This window comes from Gordionus sp. m RMFG-2023, chromosome 2 (assembly GCF_954871325.1).
Source record: "Gordionus sp. m RMFG-2023 chromosome 2, tfGorSpeb1-WG-v2, whole genome shotgun sequence".
Lineage (NCBI taxonomy): Eukaryota > Metazoa > Nematomorpha > Gordioida > Chordodea > Parachordodidae > Gordionus > Gordionus sp. m RMFG-2023.
The window spans coordinates 2,301,842-2,322,102 of NC_088776.1; the positions used below are offsets into that span (position 1 = coordinate 2,301,842).

The window sequence follows — 20,261 nt, forward strand, 5'->3', positions numbered from 1 at the left end:
GTTTAATAAACCTTAGGGTGGTTTATATTATATATTTCAACGGCGATTATTAGAAGACGGATTTATAAATTTCAAATTAGTTCCATTTTTATGGATATAATTTCTATATAAGAGATAAAACATCGCTTTATCAATTTACAACTTTACTCAAATCTTTATATAATTTAAACTCATAGCTATAAGGCAAGATTTGAGGGTCGGAAAATTTTTTCTAGTGAATAATAACTTTTAGTAAGAGCGATTAGCTCAATTAATTCGCATCGCATCTTATAACTATCAAATTTCACATTAGACGACGTGGATAAAGGTGTTGGCGGAATTTATGAGAAAAATGAATCTTACAAAATATTGACACTCCGGACCGTCAAAAATGGAAAAGAAAAATAAGAATGTGAAAACTGGTTAAAACTAGAAATCGCCATTAAACGGAAAAGAAGAAAAATCATAGAGATCTAGATCGTTTCAACGTAATTCATTTGGTTATTAAAAATTTATACCCTATTATTTACTTATTTTTTTTCTTTGTAAAATTACGCAGCGACATACCAAAGCAAATAGTGTTCTATATTAATTAAACTGCGCCTAACTAACCTCTGTAATTTTTCAAATATTTTATTATTAATATTATTCGACAAGGACCAATATAATAATGTTTTTCACTTCCCAAATATTTTAAAATTTTTTTAATGGTAAGTTCATCAATGACATAATAATAATACCTAGACTGACGATGCATTCATTAAAAGTGTACATCAAGGAATAACAGCTGGGGACGCCATTTTGGTTACCCATATGATCATTATCAAAAATATTTTAAACAAGAGGCCAATTTATTTCCTACGTCGGTGGCAAACTTTATTAAAGAATCGCCTGATCAACGAGATAATAAGGAAGCAAGTTATCAATTTAATAGTAGTTTTTTTAAGATGAGAATAATTACGAATATGGGTTGCCAAAATGGCTGGTCCAGCTGATTCGCATTCATTAGTCGGACAGACAAATAATATTTCCGAGTCGGGTTTGGCTGGGCTTGAAAAATTAGATTTGATACAGATCACTTAGTCTATATTATAGGTTAGGCTTAGGGGGGGGGATATTGACAAGTTTAACAAATATAAAAAATAAAAGGGGATATCATTATGATTATTCTTGATCTGAGGGTGGCAAATCCTAGAATTTATTTAGAAAATTAATTTCATCCTGTATCATTGTATCGAAGGAGGTTATCATTTAAATATAATATGTTAACGTGTTATTTTTTTTTTCCAACTTTAAAAACATTTTTTGGGAACGTTTTTTAAAAAAATTTTAAAAAAAAATCTGGTTTTGCCGGAAATGTAATGACATCGTGTTTCGGAAATACACCCCCCATGACATTTCGGACAATGTTTGCGTGAACTTTTAAACTTAATATAATATTTATATTAAATTTTTCCATATAAATTTTAAATGACTCAAAGGTTAACAGCAAAATTTGTCTACAATCAGTGTCTACAAGAGCGAAGGGGGGGGGGGGGTAGGAACAGTTTGCATCCTAATATCTATAAAGGGGTAGGGGGTAGGCTATAAAAATCTAGAAAATTTTCCATTACATTTTTAAATTATCTATGGGATAACATTTTGGTATTTTTAGGGGGTTAGAGATATATTTTTGAGGGTGGTTTGCATCCAGTGAATATACTGTCATGTCATGTAGACGCTGTTCTACATTTCATAAGATAGATAGGTATTCCAAACATGATTGAATACAAAAAAAGATTTAGGAAAAGAAATTTTTTTTTTAAAAAAAAAGAGATAAAAATGTAAGTAAGGGGGGGGGGGTGTTATTTTAGTTAATTAATGTTTAATAAATCTCTCAATTTTTAGTCGATTTTTTGTCTATTTCAAAAAACAGGCGAAATATCGATTATATTAGTCAGAAAAAAATAAATTATCCCGAAAAAGATAGGTAGAGAGAGAGAGAAAAATAAATAAATAAATTCCCGCCTCAACGTTAGGCAAGGAACATCGGATCGGCATTTACGATTGGATGAGGCATTATCTATTATAAATCGTCTCCATATTTTTTTTTTACAAATTCGTAAGCTTTAAATATATTGGGAGCCATCTTTAAAATTTTTTAAACGAATCCTAAACAAAAAGAAAAAACTTTTAGGAAGTTAGGTTCTCATCGGAACAGTTGCGTTATTTCGAAATCGTAAAAATATCGAATTTTATTTCATTTCGTACATATCCCTCCCCCATAATTATAATTATAATAAATATAAACATTTTTTTTTATAGATAACCATTAATTAGTCCAATCGCGTTATACTATAATATACAAATAAATAGGCGCGTGTAAATGATAATAGGTTTTTGATTGGTGGGAATTTTTTCTTTTTCCCGAAGTAGTCTAGAGACTAATCACCTAAATCGGCGTCTTTGTCTCCTACATTCCACAGGACCCAAAAAGCGATCGCTAATAGGCCGGTGCCCAACATGTCTCCTATCGCGGTAATGTAAGGGATAGCCGCGTTATCCGGATCGACTCCGCGTGCCCACATTGAAGCGACTATTCGCTCCGTTATGTAGAGGAGAACAACGACCTACATTTTTGAAAGGAAAAAAAAAATTACATCATTTTAAATATTATATCTTGTCTACTATCAATTCAGCCAATAGAGCCTCGGGGATTTTAAAAAAACAGCATGGAATATTATAAAATGAGCATTTTAGTCTACATTATGACATGGGTTAGAGCGGAGGTTTAGCAATCATCCAGAGATAGAGATAAGAGTGAACAATTTTTGAGGAGGGGGAAAAAATAATGGGGGGGGGGGAGAGAGGGGGTGTAGCTGAGAAATTTTTTAACATTATAATAGTAAAAGTATTTCAACGATACATAAATTATGGATATATTGAGAAAATCTTTCAATATTTTTACGATGATTTAGGCACAAACAATTTTGCTTGTAATTCCCCATTTGAATATCCTTAAAGAATTAATTTCTCGTAAAGTATGTCTCAGTAAGCATTGACTGAAGAATATCTTAGTCATTCATATAAATAAGAGTCAGAGTTCGCGATCAAATTGCTCTGAGAACTACTTATATCGGAATACGGTTTCGGTAAAAATAACCAGAATTTTCAAAAATGTACGAAAAAAAGGAGGCTTTTATATAAAATAGTAAATCGGAAAAAGATATTACATTATAAATTGTATTAATTTACGTAATTTTTTTTTATATAAATTGTCTTTCGTTCTTTTATAAAAAAAATAATACATTGTATATGGCGAATTCAGCAAAAAATAGGTGTAAAAAATAAACACGATTCTAGGCCTTACCAGTTTTAGATGCTTTTTGTAAAAAAAAAAATTTAAATTTGTGCACTAATAGTAGGTAATAGAGTAACTATGAAAAAAAATATGTAACAATATATCAGTTGTAGTTGTGTATAGTAGTGTTGTTAAACGGCTCGTTTTGAGCCGATTTTTAAGAACGGCTAACTCAATATTTTAGCCAGAAAAATATTCCTAAGCCCCGAAATTTCGATAATATAATGTCTAGACCTTCTTCGTTCCTTCTATGAGCAAAATCCGTGTAACAACACTAGTTGTGTATTTGTTTTTTTTGCATTATATGTATATAACTTTTATATGATATCCAGAATGAAGGCATTTCATCCTAAAATATAATTTTTTTTAAAAATCAACTTAGTCAAGAGAAGAGAATGAGAAGAGATCCTTCCTTCCTTATTAAAATTAGGCAAGATTATTTGTCGCTCCTATAACCGTATTTTGCAACAACAAAAAAAATATATATATGTATATTTATATAATCAATATTTAAGGTTTGGCTTGCGTCAATGTGTTTCTTCTGGCAATATGTCATTTTTTTTTCTTCAACTTTTAAATCATTATTTTTGAGCGCGTTTATTTTTTAAAAAATTTTAAAAAAAAATCCTGATTTGGATGTGTGCCGTCATGTTTAGAATAATTACTCCAAGAATTTCGTTAGTATACAATTTATTCTACGAAAACCTTTAACTTTAATATAATTAATATTAAATTTCCCATATATTATTTTTTATATATATATATAAATTATAAATGGCTCAAAAGTTAATAGCAAAATGCAAAATTGTTACGATACGTATCCGGTAAAATCCTATTACCCGGGTCGAGTCGGGCGTGTAATTTTTTTTTAAAAAAACCGGGTCCGGACCGGAAATTTGTTTTTAAAAAGAAAGCCTGGCCGGGCCGTTAAATCCGGGCCGAGCGGTGCAAATGATACCTCTGCAGGTCTTTGGCTTAAAAATTAAAAAAAAAATAGTGTAAATTTCGCTGGTCATAATTGCTATTAAAGGGCATTGTGATTCTTTTATCAACTAATAAAGCCCCAAAATTTTCTTTTCCTATTTATAAATTATCGTATCGAATGTGGGAATGAAAGGCAATTCGTTCCCCGATAAATAATTGTTGATACGGGAAATGATTTACGGGAAATCTTTGGGAAGGTAAAATTGAATGAAAAAACTGATTTAAAAATTTAAAAGTAGAAAAAAATAATTAATTATTTAATCCAATAAATTATATTTTGGGCGCGTTCCCGCCATCTTTATCTAACGTGTATGGAATAACTTTTCGCCATCTTGGGTTCGTCTTCCTGATTTATTTGTTCTAATATCTGAATCTATCGATTCTGGATAAAAGTACCCACTGTTGTATCTGTCGATTAGTAATTGACATTTATGGACGTTTTGCCGATATATTTTGGAGGAAAAAAAAATCGATTTTTTAAAAAAAAATTATTGTCGAACAGGTATCGGCAGATCCATTTGACTTTGTTTTGTCATTAAACCATTTCGCTACAATTTTTCGAAAAATTTTTCGTATAAGTTTTTGACTTCAATATTAACAGATTTTTAACTCAATATAGCAGATTTTTTCGAGATTTGACAAAGGTAATCGGTTTTAATTATATTTTACATATAAATTGTAAATTAAATACAGTTTTAATTAGATGTGCTATATGATCATTTTCAGAGTTGTTAAAGGATCTAGATACAAGTATCTGATCTGTATCTAGATAGATTTTTGATTAAAATATCTGCATCTAGATATTATTTTAGACGATGTATCTTTATTTAGATCCATTTAAAAAGTATCTTTTAACAACTCTGGTAATTTTTATTGCACTTTTCTTTAAAATTAGGTAGTATAAAGCCATCAATTCCATACCATAATTGTAATAATCTCCAATAATGATACCTTCTTCATATAAGAAGATCAAAATATTACAAAAATAAATTTTATTATATTTGTAAATCACCAACCTGCCATGGGAAAAGGTTATACACTAAATAACGTTATTCACACAATGACAGCAGAATGCAGTGGTAAATTATTTAATATACAAGGTGTGATTTATTATTTTCTAGATATTTGCAAGTATTTGACTGCAAGAAGAGGAAGTATTTTACAAATCAATATGAAATATTATATTTTAAATTTGATTACGAATAGATAATCAAAATTTTTTAATATATTTTTCCTTAAGTGTCGTTGGCAAGAAATCAAGAGACATTAGTGCTTTCTTTGATCAATCCTACACGTGAGGATTTCTGGGATCCTGTTGAAAGAAGGTCAAGAGGCTCTGGCATCCATGATCAATCCTACACAAGAAGTTGGAGACGGTGATGTGGGAATTTAAGGGATCCTGAAAGAAGGTCAAGAGGCTCTGTCTTCCATGATCATACTCAAGGCTGTGGAGAGTGTTTTTAGTTAATCAAAATTTTCTTAATATATTTTATTTTAAATTTTATTATAAATAGTTAATCAAAAATTTTGTTAATATATTTTTCCTTAAATATCGTTGGCAAGAAATCAAGAGACATTAGTGCCTTCTTTGATTAATCCTACACAAGAAGCTGGAGAGAGTGACCTCCCTGTTTTACTATTTTTAGACGAAAGTTTTATAGATGAAGAAGTTGTAGTCGACATCTCCATTGCAACTGATAGCTCTGTAACTTTACCAATATCAGTTAATAACACTCAAATCTCATATTTAAATGTAGAACAGTAATATAATTTTATTCTTCCCCCCCCCCCCCCAAAAAAAAAGTAATTTATTATATTCAAATAAATATCTATTTATACACCATAAATTTGGATTTTATTTAAATGTAGATTAAGTCATCGTACCGCAAGAGGTACATTATTAAATATGCAGTTCATTGACACATATTCACAACCATCCTACCGAATCTGAGGAAGAACATTATGCTATTTTAGTAACTATGAATAAACTTAAAGAACAAATTCGGGCATACCCCTATCAAAGCAAACGTAAAACATATAGTCAAGCTAATGTGCATTAGAAAAATGGATTCCATCGTTCGACTCCATCCTCGAAATTTGATCGGCACTACAGAGGCTTTCAAGTAGTTTACGCGTAGAAAATATTAATAATTCATTATTTTCATTTACAAATTAAAAAAAAAAGTTTATCTTCTAGTGTTGATATATATAAATTGCCGTATAATCGAATATCAGAAATTATAAGAGGCAAAGGAGGTCTCAAATGATTTAATAACACACGATTCATAATAGTTTTGACAGATAGAAATGTTGGTAGAACATCAGGATGGAGTCGAACGATGGGATCCATTTTTCTAATACATGTTTTACGTTTGCTTTGATAGGGGTATGCTCGAATTTGTTCTTTAAGTTTATTCATAGTTACTTAAACAGCATAATGTTCTTCCTCAGATTCGGCAGGATGGTTGTGAATATGTGTCAATGTAAACTGCACATTTGATAATGTACCTCTTGCGGTACAATGACTTAGTCTACATTTAAATAAAATCCAAATTTATGGTGTATATATATGTGTAGATATTTATTTGAATATAATAAATTACGTTTTTTTTTGGGGGGGGGGGGGAATAAAATTATATTGCTATTCTACATTTAAATATGAGAATTGAGTGTTATAAACTGATACTGGTAAAGTTACAGAGCTATCAGTTGCAATGGAGATATCGACTACAACTTCTTCATCTATAAAACTTTCGTCTAAAAATGGTAAAACAGGGAGGTCACTCTCTCCAGCTTCTTGTGTAGGATTAATCAAAGAAGGCACTAATGACTCTGATATTTTACCAAGGATACTTAAGGAAAAATATATTAAAAAATTTTAATCACTTTATATATATTTAAACATTAATTAAATATCATTTCTATATTGGTGGTTAAATATTGCATAAATTAACATTTTTAATTTGTTTTTAATTATATTTAAACTTATTAACAAATTTAAAAATATGTTTTAATATTTATAAATAATTAAAAACTATAAGTAGTTAAATATTGTCAAAATTATCATATAAATATTTTAAAAATTTTATTAAAATTTAAAAAAAAAATGTCTAGTTTGTAGTCACCATCTTTCTTTTATTTTGCCGCGAAATCAGCTGTGGTAATATTTAGGCCCCGAACCATGGACCATTTTGTTTTTTTATATTATTATTATATTTTTATGGAATTCATAAAAAATAAAGATAGGATTATGGTATTTGACACGTCCACATTACCGGTAAATTCGTAGTTTTCGCTAATTCGCGTTGAATTATACAGTGTGCGTCGTATTTTTTATATACCCCGCCGGAAATTAGTGTTAACTATCGGGGTTACGAAATTTCCGACCATTTATTGTTTTTTTTTGTCGCAAAAGACAAATTTTTACGGCGAAAAAGACCAATGGCTTATAATGACTAGAGACGGAATTCATTCTTTAAAAGTGTGCACCAATGAAAAATCAGCTGAGGACGCCATTGTAATTACGCGTAGCACATTTATTTTTAATTTTTTAAATTTTAAATGATATTCTCACAACTAAAATTCGAATAATTTAAGGTGTTCCGGAATCCCGTATAGGTTACCAAAAAAAATGGGTCGTCACGTGATCTTCAGCTGATTCGCGTTCAACGACGCTTTAGAAAAAAAATTGCAATTATCATAAAAGAATTTGCCAGTCTAGGTTTTATTGTATGTCATCGCTCTACTTATGTTGGAATTCCGATCTTTAAAAAAACTTAAAAATCGTGTCCAAAGTAACTAATTTTTAAATCGAGAGAAATCCCAGTGGATTCCATGTTCCAATATGGCATATAAAATCGGGGTGAAAGAAAGAATGGGAAAATTAAAAAAAAAATCTATCATTCTTTTTTTTCTCTCTCGTAGGGTTACTGATCGGGCGATGCGAATGTTTTTTCGATTCATGTTTATGGCGGACCGGGGTGGATCGAGCCACTATTTGAACCCTGCAGAAATTTAATAGGTTAATTTTTTTTATCGATATTGAGCAATCATTATTTGGAATATATTAAGATCGATACAACTGACAGCAATGAGTAAGCGTAATCGTTCATATCAAATTTGATAGCTAAAACTTAGTAATTTACAGAGTTGTTAAAGGATCTAGAAACAAGTATCTAGATATAAAAATGTGGTATCTATATCTGTATCTAGATAGATTTTTGATTAAAATATCGGTATCTAGATATTATTTTAGACGATGTATCTATATCTAGATCCATTTAAAAAGTATCTTTTAACAACTCTGGTAATTTAGCAAGTTTTTAAAGGATAAAATGTCAGTAAGGAGAGAAATCGGGGGACATTTACGTCTCTCTAATGTATTCCTATTCATGTCATTATACCCTGAATCCAAAAATCTACCAACTACCGCTCTGACATCTTATGCCTCATTTCCGGTCGTTTTTTGAACTTCCGGTAAAATATTTGAAACGAAATAATGCTAGGTTTTGTATAATTAATACATCTTTGATATTAAAGTATAATAACTTGAATCAAAGCGGCGGTGATGTAAATGAACGCGAAATGCAGAGTGATAGACGTGTGGCCGGCTTTCATGTAAGCTATCGTATAAATGAATATCAGGTGTCCGGGAACGACCAAGGCTAATAGTATTCTCGAAGTACGCGAATTGGAATCTTAAAATAATAAAAAGTAGCGTTACTTTAAAAAAAATAAATAATTAACGTCTGGCAGTGGTACAGTTACTCGTTCAACAAGTATCGTTTTTTTCCAGTGTGGTCTCCAATTTACGAACATCGGGGATGGAAGTGTTTGAGAACGATTTAACGACAGATTTTTACGATCCTTTAATGACAGGATACTTCCGTGAATGACCAATACAAATAATCGATCACATGACTCCACCTGTTTCTACGAGAAGATTTTAATTTTCCCGCTCAAGTTGATCGTAAACTGCCGGAGTCCGCGATTTAAAAGTTTTGATTATTTTTTTTTGTTTCAATGTAATTTTCTCGAGTTTTAAAGGGATATTTTGGAATAAATTTTCAACCACGAATTTTTTTTAGTGACCTAAATTATATAACCTAAAATTTGAAACAAAAATTATTTAGGTGGAAAACCTAGTATGTTTTAAGGAATACCTTTTATATTTGTATTTTTTTCGTTCTCATTTTTTTTATTTTTATTTGCTTTTCATTTTGTAACATAATTTGTATTTTTTTTTTCGTCCTCATTTTTTTTTATTTTTTCGTTCTCGTTCTTATTTTTTTTATTTTACTTTCCTCGAGTGTTATTATTTTTTTTTTTTAAATAGAAGATTAATAATTAATTATATACGACACATATTTCGCTTGGTTTTCTTTTTATTAGGCCGCGTCAAAAACATCAAAAGATTCTATTCAAAAACTTTTGAAACTTTATCGAAAAAAAAGGCATTTTTTTTTTCTAGGAAAATAAAAAACAAAATGGCCGAAATGCAAAATTTCCATTCATTTTTTTTTTATGGAAAATTGCAATCCTCTTGCTTCCATGGATGATTGGCAACTGTCGTTGCATTTATTTCGACATCAGTTATTTATTACTAAGTAACCAGTCGTGAATTAAAGTATTCTAAAAATCTGTTGATTAATAATTAGAAATTTTCATTCCCCAACGTTCAGAAATTCCGTCCACGCTAGAACCGTTTATGAGACAAACTAGCTGCACGTCCAGATCTGCTATGAACAACTTCACATAGCTCTAGATTTTATCATCAAAATATTAATAATGCACCTCCCTACCCCCCCCCCCCCCCCCATCCACCAGAATCAAAATCTTTGCTACCAGTTTATTGTTTTATAATAATCATTAAGGAATCATTAATTTTAAAAAAAAAATATTCCGGTGTTTTTCTTTTCCACGTGGAACTTTAAATTTCGCGAGACATTTTTTTTAAAAAACCTTTTAGGAATTGGAAACGAGTAGGATCCCCGAATTTCCTTTTTAATTGAGGTTTAAATCATTAAAATGACATTTTTTTATTACCTGGCCCACAAAAGGTGGCGATAAAGTTTTTCTTTTTCCTTTTTTCGTGGGTGTGACAGGTGGCGGGAGACTTGACGTTTTGAGCGTGTAATTGAGTAGAAAGGCGGGAAGCCTGAATAGCGGCCAGGTTACCGCCCACCCCGTTCATCACGGGTTGAAATACGGCTATGCCCTTGAACCTGTGCACGGCGAAATCCAAGATGAAACCTCCCATGCTAAACGTTTAAACGTAATGTAATGTTAGCATTTAAAACAAAAATATTAACCCCTCCCCCCTTTTAAGTGTTTACGGTTAAAATTTTATACAACCCATGGGCGAAAAGGGCCAAACAAAATAAACGGACAGGCGAGTGCTCGGGTTAAAATCTCGTTTAAAATGCCAATCATATATTTTTTAAAAAAATAATATTTACCTACTAATGAGCATAGAAAATATTATAGGAGACCACCCGGTGAGTACGACATCGCGAGTGTAAGGATTCGTGTAGCACACATAGACCCATATAGGGGTTAGGACGGCGTAAAGGCACACAACGCAATAACATATGTCGGGATTGGTGGCTTTCATATATATATTGAATGTTAAATGTTATATAAATTACTATTAATAGAACGCACTTCGAATGCCACATTTTTAACGGACTCTAGTAAACCCCAAATATTGTTAAAACCGTCAAAAATAAAATATCGCAATAGATCGAGACGTTTATGGGAAACGCAAAAATTCCAAAAATAAATAAATATGCGAATTACTGGAATACATTTATAAGAAATCTCGAGGATAATATGGATAGATGAAGTTAGGTCATGGTAAAACTTTTGGCTAAAAAAATGGGGGAAAATTTGGAATTTTTTTTTAATTTAGGAATATCAAAATAAAGCGATATTTAAGTTCAAGAGTACCGTTCCCTTGAATCTATCAATATAGAGATTTTATAGAATATATATATATATATAAGAAACATTTCCCTTATCATTTCACTTTGTTTTCGGCTATTTCGTTATTAAGATCCCTGAAGACTAAGGACAAGTATCGAAAGAAACATTAAAAAGGTATCTGTACGCAAATAATCTATAAAATGTATCGCGCTCCTAATAAAATTTTAAGGATGAGTCCAAAATATCAAAAAAAAACGATTCGCGAACTTTTAAAAACTTTAACAGAAAATAAAAAAAATAAAACGCGTCCTAAATATAATTTCTAAAAAACTTTTTAAAAAATTTCAAAACTTCTGAAAGTTTTTAAACAATTCAAATTTTTAAAAAAAATGATTTTGGACACTTAGCCATAAAATATTTCACTTGTCATTTGTTAAAATTGTATTTTAGAAAATGAATAGATAGGTGGTATATAATATACACGCACGCAGCAGTCGGTAAATAGCCTAATACCGAAAATGATTTATGATTGGTTAACAAAAAAAAGTAATTCCCATATGGGCAACGGCCGGATGTTGGCTAATTATAAATTAAGTATTAATCGTCGGAAAGCGGACAAAAGAAAGAAAAATGTCGGATTTACATTACATTTAGTCCCAACGTTTTATAAGGTTATTTTTCAGCGATAAATCGTATGATTTTTAGATTTATTACAAAATGCAAAAAAAAGAATGGGCGTACCAATGGAAGAAATTAACAAATTCATTGGAAGAATATCAGCTGACTTTATCATTGAAATCATCCGAAATGTGACTGATGCATAAAAACAGATTCTTACTGACATGATATTTACGATTACAGTAATGAAGTGGCTAACGTGCATTGCTATGCATCTTAATCCATATTTTTTGGGAATTCGCGGAAAAAAAATGAATCGAGGAACAAAGTGACCCTAACAAGCAACGAGACGGTGATTAATAAAATAATTGTCGATAAAATTTTCGCAAAAAAAGCTCCGGAACGGAGAAAGAATAAGTTTTCCTATATTTTTTTAAACATAAAAGCGAAATTCGCAATATTAATGGTATGGCGAATTTTTTCGCGATTCGCAAAAATTATATATTTTTATTTTCTTTCAAATTTATTCCATATTTATGTATTAATTAAATATTTTATTTCGATATTAAAACAAAATATAAATTTTTTTATATCTCTCATCTCTATGAATGCCGTCATCCTCAGCAAGACCTAAAAACACAAAAAAGAGGCTTAAATCTTTATAAACATTAAAAAACACGTGGTTTTATTCTTAATATCGCAATGTGATTGGCTAAGGACAATTTCCAAAAAAAAAATGGATTCCTATTTTTCTTATCTTCATTCTTTCTTTGAATCGGATATAAGAGTAATTCATTATTCGTTTTTTAAACTTAACTGGGCATAAATTCTTTCAATACAAAATAGGATTTTTTTTTTAATTTGTCTTGAACACTCTTTAAAAGTACGGCTCACGAGGTTTAACAGCGATGGACGACGATGTGTACGTTAGTGATAAGGCGGGTACGCGGGCCGGGGCAAAAAGATCTTGGCCCTGAAGTTGTCAAAGGACAAATTTTTAAGCCCAAATAGGGACAACCAATAAAAAAACTTCTTTTTTTTAAAAAAAAAGACCTTTCTGGAATGACAATAATTACTAATATAGACTGACGCATTCATTAATTAAAAAGGTGGTACATAACATTGAAATCAGCTGTAATAATTGTCATTGGTCGTAGTAAAACGCAACGTAAATATATACGTACATCTATAATGCCGCGTCAAGGAATGAATCCTCTAGGTCGGCATTTAATGTTATTGGGCAAAGTATATGGCTAAAAAAAATAATTTAAAAAAAAACAAACCCATAGATAGGTTAACGTGTTTGGATATGAAACCGAGCAGCGAAAGAGTTATCAGGTCGCCGAGGCTTGCGGCGATAGGGGTCGCTATATTATCCGGATTAAGATGGCATTTCCGGGATAGGAAAACGACCAAGATCATTATCAATCCTAAGATGTTGTTTTGTAAAACATTTCGATTTAAATTTTAGCAAAAAAAATAAATGGTTTGTGCCATCATACCCCGTCCTAATATACCGAAATTAGCTATTTAATTTTTTTCTCTAGAATTCTAATGCGATCAAATTTGCCTTGTCCCAGATGTAACTAAGATTGATAATCAATTTCAGTAAATTAGTGCTGCCTTTTTATAGAAAGCGCGATACGCTACAGCTATGCGAAATTAATCGCTAGCGAAATTACAGCTGATTCGTTCATCATTTCGCCCAGGATTTATAAACTGGACCTAACATCGGCTCGATTATATAAATCACGTAGCAAAAAATTCGCATCTCTTGAGATGCGAATCGCGTTTACTAAAAAAATGCAGTACTTTACCAGAGCGTTTTCGCGTTCAATAAATTGAGCGTTTGATAGTTATATATCGTTATATGTAACAGGTTAGTTTTAAATATATTATATAATATAAACCAGGAACTACTAAGCAGAAGATAAAAATTTTAACGGGGATAAACGTTCGAAATATTTGAATTTTTGGAGAGTGCAAAGTTCGGTTTCCAGCTCGCTATCATTTAAAATCAGTCGCTCGTCAAAAGCTAGAATATATTGTATGGCTTATGGCCTAATGCGAAGAGCGTCCCCTCTATAATAAGTTGGACGTTGCAATTTAGAGGTATACAATTGGCGGGGTTTTAAAGCCCGCCCATCCAATGGGGCTGACGGACTCAAATATTTTTAAAAATTTGGGCGGGAAAGGAGGTATTAAACAAATTTTTCAGATAAATGGGTGAACGAGCGGAAAACGAAGCCCATTGCAGACCTTCTCGGGGGGGGGGGGGGGGGTTGCCAACAACGGGTAAGTATCCATTTTAAAATTTAGTAGTGATGGATATATCACTTGAGATATAAAAATGGAATTTACAAGAAAACGAAATTCCTTTTTAAAAACGGGATCGGGTCGATACTTTAAATATAAATTAGACCTATATCGATTAATCGGTGAGAAAACCGGAGATACACTAAAGTAACGGTAACTAGGGCTGCGCCTATATTTTTTCCGATATCAAAATGATCCGGTTATCGAAATTGACACAAGATTTACAGATATTTTTTAACGCATATCCTCTTGGAATGTTAATAACACTTCGAAAATATGTTATCTAACAAAAAATATTTTAAGGAGGGGGGCAGCGGCAAATAAATATCCGCCTATTATGTTTGGACCGGGTTTTACAGATCCATTCCAACGCCTACTTAAAATAATTTCGTTTTATAACAAATCGATATTCCAAGACGTTTTAGCTGTCAATCTGGTGGCAACGCACATTATAACTTAGCCATTTTAATATCCGAAAAATATCGGTCCAGCCCTACTTATCGATACCTCGGTGTATCTCCGGTTTTCCTACCGATTATGTTGGTCCAATTCATATTTAAAATATCGAATAGCACCGATTTTGAAAAGGAGAATTTTTCATTTTGTATCGGCGCAGTTCTAATCGGTAGAGATAATCAATGCCGGTTACCAGATATCCTAAAATCATTTTTGTGTAACGACTACTTGTATCTATCAACAAATGAAAGTATCGGCCGTTACCGATGCTGACAACTTCTACAGAAAATTTTTTTAAAATCTGGACAGGGCCAATCTGATATACTGAATATAATGGACATTTTTTTTTAAAAAAAAATCAAATTTTTAGACCTAAAATGGCGCTGGCGAGGGAAGCAGTTAAGATGCTGCTAGCGCAAAGCAGTTTGGCGTGGGTAAAGTCGACACGACCTTCGGGAATCCATCCCATAAAAATGGCCGTGAAAGAGGCCAGGAGCCCAATAACAGCTGCTTGGGCTTGAATCAATGCCAGGTTTCCGGCTATGAGGGAAGGCCAAACGTTTATTTTCTTCTTTTTAAAATATTTTATTCAAAATGCAAATAATTGAAAATAAAAATAGAAATAAAGAGAAAAGAAATAAAATGAAAAAAGAAAAGAAAGATCTATAATTTTCCATAATTACTTTCTTAACATAAAGGCTAAAGTATAATTAAACAGCTGCTTTGTGTGAAAGACAATTATGACATTATGAGGATATACGACGTTCATTTTAGGACCTTCGGGGGATTTTTATTTTGAAATAATCCAAAAAAAACAAAAATAAAAATTGATTTCGCTTTGTGCTTCATTCATTCATACTTTTTTAAATTTTGATAATTGCGATATATATCACGTATCACGTGTTTCTCGTAAAAATTATTTCTTTTATATAAAAAAAATATAGCCTTGTCATGTTCGATGTATTTATCGAGTCACCAATGACATAAAAGTGTAACATCAATGAAAAACAGCTGGGGACGCCATTTTGGTTACCCAATAATCATCATTTAAAATTTTTTAAACGAGAGGCTAATACATTCCCATGTCTGACGCGAATTTTATTAAAGAATTTGCCTGATCATCGAGATAATCGAGGAAGCGAGTTATAAATTTTAATGGTAGTATAATTTTAACATGAGAATAATTATTACACGGGCTTACCAAAATGGCGGATCCAGCTGATTTGCATTCAACGACGCTTTCGAATGCATTATTATGAATGCATGGTCAGTCTAGCACATTAAAATATCATATGAATCTCGAATTTGAAAAAAAAAAATCCCGAAAATTATTTACGCGAGTAGACTTATGGATGACGATTTTGTTAGCGTTTGGCGAGTTTCGAACAAAATTTGAATTGTGATTCGCGCAATTTTTCGAAGCAACTATAGGCGGAAGTTTATCTCGAATATTTGGATCGACCATGGAATGGCTGTAGATTTTCGCGAACGATTCTGTGTTTTTCGGGATGGAAGAATTAAGGGCACCCTCATTTTGGGTAGGAGAAGGAGGATTGGGAATGTGGCTTGAGTTGTTATTTCTGTTATCGTCAATTTCACCGGGTGAAAAGGAATTTAGCCGTGGCAAAAAGCCGTTTACTTCCTTGTCGTTGCCCTGGAGAGTTGTCTCGTTATCGGGGGTCAAACAACTATGGCAGTTGATAGCAGACGATTGGTTATGATTCATGAGCAGACGATTTCCGCCGTTGTCGAATCCGCCATTTTTGGGGGATAGATGATTGTCAACTCTAACGTGATCTTGGTTAGTTTCGACTAATTCCATTTGGTTGCAATTTCCGGAATTCTGATCATTCATGGAAGTTAAATTGGCTTGCGTAGACAGGCGTGATGCTAGGGTCATCTCCAAATTACCTATAAAAAAAAGAAATTAATGTGTATAGTTTTATAGCCCATTTATAAATAAATATATTTTAAAAAAATTCAATTTAATTTATTAAATGGCGATTTTTTATGATTCAAAAATAATGTATTGCTTTTGTTATTAAAAGTTAACAGTTTTATATAATATAATTTGAGGGGTAAATTTAAAGTATTTAGATAAAGATTAGGGCTATGCCGATATTAAATATCGGATCGGATCGGTATCGATATTTAGCGTTTTCCGAAAATATCGGATATGATCGGATCGGTGAAAAATATGTGGATCGGCACTGCCCTAATAAAGGTATAAATCAAATATAGGTATTTAAGATATAGATATAAGTTACTTTTTTCAAAAAAGTTCAATAAGATATACAAAACACAGATAAAGATACTTAAAACAAAATTGACATACTGTGAAATCTTAATGAGGATATAATGCTAAGCATTTTTTTTAATTTAATATATTTTCATGTAGAAATGTATTAAATATATTACAATTATGATTATTAGGGATGTACGGTCCGATATTTGACCCATTTTAAAACATCGGTTATCGGCCAATATTATAAAATTTCCCTATCCGATATGGCGTCTTTAATAAAAATACAATGTTATAAAAATTTTTTTTAAAAAGTTATTATTTATAATCATTTATTTTTATGAATTAATTCGACTTTCAATTTTTATGAATATTTTTTTTAATAATTAATTAATAAACATTCTGCCATATTGTTATTTTTTTACGCATTCTATTTATAAAAGTGTGCGATAATCTCTTCAGAATCTCTTTTTAGTGAAGCTGGTAATATTGACAGTTACCATCGCCGCAAGCTGACCTCCCGATAAATTTGAAATTTTAGTATTTCTGAAAAGAAATTTTCGATATATTAACGTTAAATATTATTTTAATCATTTATTTTCATAATATATTTGTTTATTTACTTATTATGTGTATAGATAAATGTTATATAAAAGTGATTTAACAATAAAAATATTTTATATACTTGTAGAATTGCAAATAAATTGAATATAAAATATAACTAATCGTTATAATATATTCACAAATGACATAAGTTATGGTAGAGTTTAAATTATAAGATGTTATACTAATAAAAAGTATATTAAAAATTTTAATACAGAATACAAAATTAGATATGATATTGGATCGGTAATAGGTCTATATCAATTTAATATCGAGAATATCGGATTGGATCGGCCTCCAAAAAGTGGTATCAGTACATCCCTAATGATTATATATTGAAAATAAAATTTGACGAAAAGTAATTTATCAGGACAATGCGATAATTCATATATATATATATATAAAACCTAAACTACAATTGAAATTTTTTATAAATAATCGATATTTTAAATGTAATTATTTTCTTAAATAATTTATCTTAAATAGCAGCTCAACTGGGACTGAAACTTTAGAAAAATTCTTTCACGAGCTTATATTTATGTAAGTTGCACAAAACAATTGTCTTTAATATTTTTGGTTCAATTTCAAAAACCTCATTTGAAGATATATTATTAAAACAAAAATAAATCCTTCTCAATAAAAGAGGATAGACTGATCAAATCTATTAACTTTGTCCTTAAAAATAGGTAGTGCTTTATCAAGCTACGTATTCCGCAAATATATTCTTTTATCTTCATTTATCAATATCAACCAATCCTATTTTAAAAATTAGGATATTTGAAATGGCAGTTAAAAAGGCCATTTTATATTTATATTTAGAGTTAAAGTTATGTATTCAAATAAATATATTTATTACACTATTTACCATGCTGGATAAAAATATGACAGAAAGCATTCTATATGAAAAAAAACATATGTTTTTAAAAAAATGGATGACTATAAAAAATACATAGCAAAAAGGTTTGGGTCATCCAAGTGTGGATTGGGTACTTAGTGTAGTTGAATAATTACTATATTCTTAAATGCTAAAAAATTGGCTAATAGCCGAAAACCATCCTTTAATCCTCAGGGGTTTTCTTAAATCTGAAATTAAAATTATATTTTATCTTTCTAAATTAAATAAAGATCTAAAAATATCAAATAAACTCTTTTGCATATTTATTTAAGTTGATTATACGAATACTCATTTTTTGAAAAGTATTTAAGATATAAATACTTTCTTAAGATACAAGAATCTGCAATACTATAAAACCCCATTTGGTAAAATGTAAATCAAATAGTTTTCAAGGAACATATTTGCATAAAATTATATAAGAGCATTCGAATAAAAATTAAACATTAATACCTTTAAGTCCCAATAAAGCTGGGACAAGGATAAATAATTCTGTCACCTCAATAAATACAGGCCAATGCTGAACTATATCTAAAACCATTCCAGCTCCAACTGTGCCAAAGCCAGCTATCAGATAAGGAATACATATTTGCAATGCAATACTCCAAGAAGTTTCGTTATCTTCAAATGGTTCAAAATTTGTTTGGCAATCATGGTTTGAGGCAATTTCTTTTGGATATTTATTAGAATTCCCATTATCAACATTCTTTGGATCAACATTTTTTTCTATGATTAAAGGAATCTTTTCTTGGTAAATGTCTACATTCTTTTTGGACTTTTGATTAGTTAAATCATCATTCATTAGAAATAAATCCAAGGATTCTACATTGTTAGAATTTGGTTGATTCTGATATGAAATAATATTTGCAATTTTAAGACGATTATATTTAGATAGCTCGTCCATATCCATGGTGTCAAAAGTAGAAGGCAATTTTGTAAAGGGTACCATGTTTTCTTGAATGTTATTTACAAATTCTAAATCATTGTTTGATTTCTTTTTCCTTAACCGAAGATAATTTTCATCATTTAATTTAAAGTTAAATAAATTGTCTTCCTTTTTATCGGAATTCATAAGTAAGAGAGATAATAAATTATTGCCATGTCAAAGCATTAATAAAAAATAAATAAATAACCTAAAATCAAACCATGTTAAAAAAGATGATTGATTCCTTTTAAGCTAATATGGCATCTGATAACAATGCGGTCACTATAAAATGTCAATTATTTTTTATTTAAAACAAAATAGAAATTGAAAATAAACCAGTTAATTATTTAAGGACCTTATCCCAATATATGCAAATTATTATTTGTTAATACTGTTGTTATTTTAGAAGGTGATTAATATATTTATTGCGGGTTTATACGTTTAATGGTTCTACAATAAAATATTGAATTAATTTATGCAATATTCATTCTTTGAGATTCAGCGCTAGACTATACCTAACTCGCAGTGGTTCTCCGAATCAATTTTTAAATTTTTATAACACTTTAGGAATTGGTTATTCAGAAGAGATCGAGCCAGAGTAACGTATCGCTCAAAAGATGCTAAATTTTTCTCTTGTTATTTATATAATTAAGCCAATAATAAGTATAATTTATTAAATACTGTAAAATGCTAAAATCGCGACAGCTGTTTAAAGTATATTTTCAAAAACTGATATCGGCTGTGACAAATCAGCTGTGATTTCGCTATAATTATTTCCGCATCGTTTGACCGAATTGCGTTTATAATTTTTCTAATTTACTGAAACATATGTGCAAATAGTTTGATTAAATAAAGAATATATAGATTGGATAGTACGCGAACCTTTTCTAAAATAAAATTTTGAACAGGAGTAGGAACTTTAAAGAAAATTCTCAGATTATATATTATCGGATCCGAAAAAGTAAAGGCTACTAGGCAGTGA

The 20,261-nt window shown here is 30.5% G+C and overlaps 1 protein-coding gene across 3 annotated transcripts; it reads right to left on the minus strand.

Moving 5' to 3' along the window:
- Positions 1-2,198: 2,198 nt before the first annotated feature.
- On the minus strand, positions 2,199-19,448 carry LOC135923307 (solute carrier family 41 member 1-like). 3 transcript variants are annotated; one of them, XM_065457982.1, is made up of 8 exons: positions 18,808-19,448; positions 15,954-16,528; positions 14,990-15,185; positions 13,129-13,275; positions 10,762-10,909; positions 10,349-10,563; positions 8,852-9,000; positions 2,199-2,588 (listed from the first exon to the last, which is right to left on the minus strand). In XM_065457982.1, exons 1-8 carry the CDS (start codon positions 19,424-19,426, stop codon positions 2,403-2,405), a joined length of 2,235 nt encoding a protein of 744 aa, XP_065314054.1. In that variant the 5' UTR covers positions 19,427-19,448; the 3' UTR covers positions 2,199-2,402. The 3 variants fall into 3 exon arrangements, with proteins under 3 accessions (XP_065314054.1, XP_065314053.1, XP_065314055.1); XM_065457981.1 differs by having other exon boundaries at positions 14,990-15,188; XM_065457983.1 differs by lacking the exon at positions 13,129-13,275 and having other exon boundaries at positions 14,990-15,188.
- Between the last annotated feature and the right edge of the window lie 813 nt (positions 19,449-20,261).

Excerpts from the sequence above, each read along its gene's own strand:
- LOC135923307 (XM_065457981.1), bottom strand. The coding sequence starts at position 19,426 with ATGAATTCCGATAAAAAGGAAGACAATTTATTTAACTTTAAATTAAAT. Across the intron at positions 16,529-18,807 it reads AGCTTTATTGGGACTTAAAG|GTAATTTGGAGATGACCCTA; the intron begins GTATTAATGTTT and ends TTTTTTTTATAG. Across the intron at positions 9,001-10,348 it reads CGCCACCTTTTGTGGGCCAG|ATTCCAATTCGCGTACTTCG; the intron begins GTAATAAAAAAA and ends TATTATTTTAAG.